This window comes from Octodon degus, unplaced genomic scaffold, assembly GCF_000260255.1.
Source record: "Octodon degus isolate 3935 unplaced genomic scaffold, OctDeg1.0 scaffold00115, whole genome shotgun sequence".
Taxonomy (NCBI): Eukaryota; Metazoa; Chordata; class Mammalia; order Rodentia; family Octodontidae; genus Octodon; species Octodon degus.
Window position 1 is genome coordinate 7,185,289 of NW_004524691.1, and position 1,560 is coordinate 7,186,848.

The 1,560-nt window shown below is 33.7% G+C and overlaps 1 protein-coding gene across 1 annotated transcript in view; it reads right to left on the reverse strand.

Annotated features, from left to right (window-relative positions):
* The window catches only part of Kpna4 (karyopherin subunit alpha 4), a 65,079-nt gene that overhangs the window by 6,814 nt on the left and 56,705 nt on the right, over window positions 1-1,560 (reverse strand). The window contains exon 14 of the mRNA XM_023699716.1: window positions 1,074-1,149. Coding sequence (XP_023555484.1) covers window positions 1,074-1,149 — 76 coding nt within the window. The remainder of the gene's footprint in view (window positions 1-1,073; window positions 1,150-1,560) is intronic.

A 1,560-nucleotide genomic window follows, 5' to 3' on the forward strand; every position in this document is an offset into this window, starting at 1 on the left:
CGGAACTGGGGATTGAACTCAGATCCTTGCATTTGCCAGTCAAGCGCTTATCCTACTGAGCCATCTCCCCAGCCCCTATACTGTATTTTTTAATCATTTAAATATTTTATTATTTCCAGGCATTCACTTCAGTTCTGCTCTGTATTCATTTTCAAATTAAGTCACTGCTTACCATTAGTCCACAGGATTTTTTTTGTGATAGTTTTCAACTGACTGACACTAAGCTCCAAATCTACTTTTTAACCTATCTGTAAAAAGGTCTAAGCTCTGCCACTTGTATAGCCCTGAGAGGAAATGCCTTTTTAATTTTTACAACCTAAGCATTTCATATTCACTCTAGCTACTATTCCAAGCTGTCTGGGTGAGTTTAATTTCTCAGTTCTTTTGTTGCTGTTGCTAATTGATTTGCTGGCACTGGGGGAGAGGGTTAAGTCAAGAGGCACTTTACCAATGAGCTACACCTCAATCTTTTTCTATTTTTTATTCTGAGACCGACTCATGTTAAACTGCCCAGACAGAACTTGAATTTGTGATCTTTGTTCCCCTGCTTTGTAGTGTTGGGATTACAAGAAGCAGCACTGGTCCTGTCAGTGTTTTTGTTGTAGTTCATGTTAAAGCATATTGTGAGGCAGTTTCTTTCTGCCATATTAAATTTAGCAATCTGTTCTTTCTTAATACCACAAAAGCAACAATAGAAACACAACCTTAAAAGACTTCATAATCTACCATGGATTATAAGATTCTCTAGTGTTGTGGCTCAGTAGTAGAGTACTTGTCTAGTATATGTGAGGTCTTAGGTTCAACCTCTAGCACTGAAACAAGGTAGAAAAAGGACATCTTCTATAAAACATGACTAAAGAAAATTAATGTGAAAGTTCTATCTAAAAAGGGGCTGCAGATGCAGCACACAGATAGAGCCCATGTATGTATGAACTCCTAGGTTCTAATCCCAGCTTAAAAGAAAAGACAGAAAACATAAAGTTATGTTGCTATTATTTTAAATTACAATTTAAATCTAAACATGATTGTCTATACTATTATTTTTTATCAGTTTTGAAAAGTAAAAGCTCAACTTACTTGATCTTTCCTTCCACTAATTGTTAAGTTACTTATGGCCCAAGCAGCTTCTTTCTGAGTGCCAAAATCCCCCTGCAAAAGAAAAGAAAAGAAATAAAGCAAGACTTCCGACTGCAATACAGGTAGGATAAACTAGGAGAAATGTATTGTGAGATATTTTTTAACTCTTTACTTCCCAAGTTTTCCTTCTAACTTTTCTTGTGTATTGAATTTTTACTTAAAATAAACCTAAGAAAAACAAAAACAAAAACAAACTTTGAACTATATCCAGTCTACACTAATAAAATATAAACTCGTTTTTGTAAAGTCTCCTGGAAAGACTTGATATTACTGCAAAATATATTGGATTAAATGAAATTGACAATACGGGGAACTGGCACTAAACAGTAAAATATATATATTTTTAGCTGTAGATTCAAAAATCCTATATATAACCTGGAAAAAAAAAGCTATTTTTTAAAGCACTACTATTTTTTTTTTTTT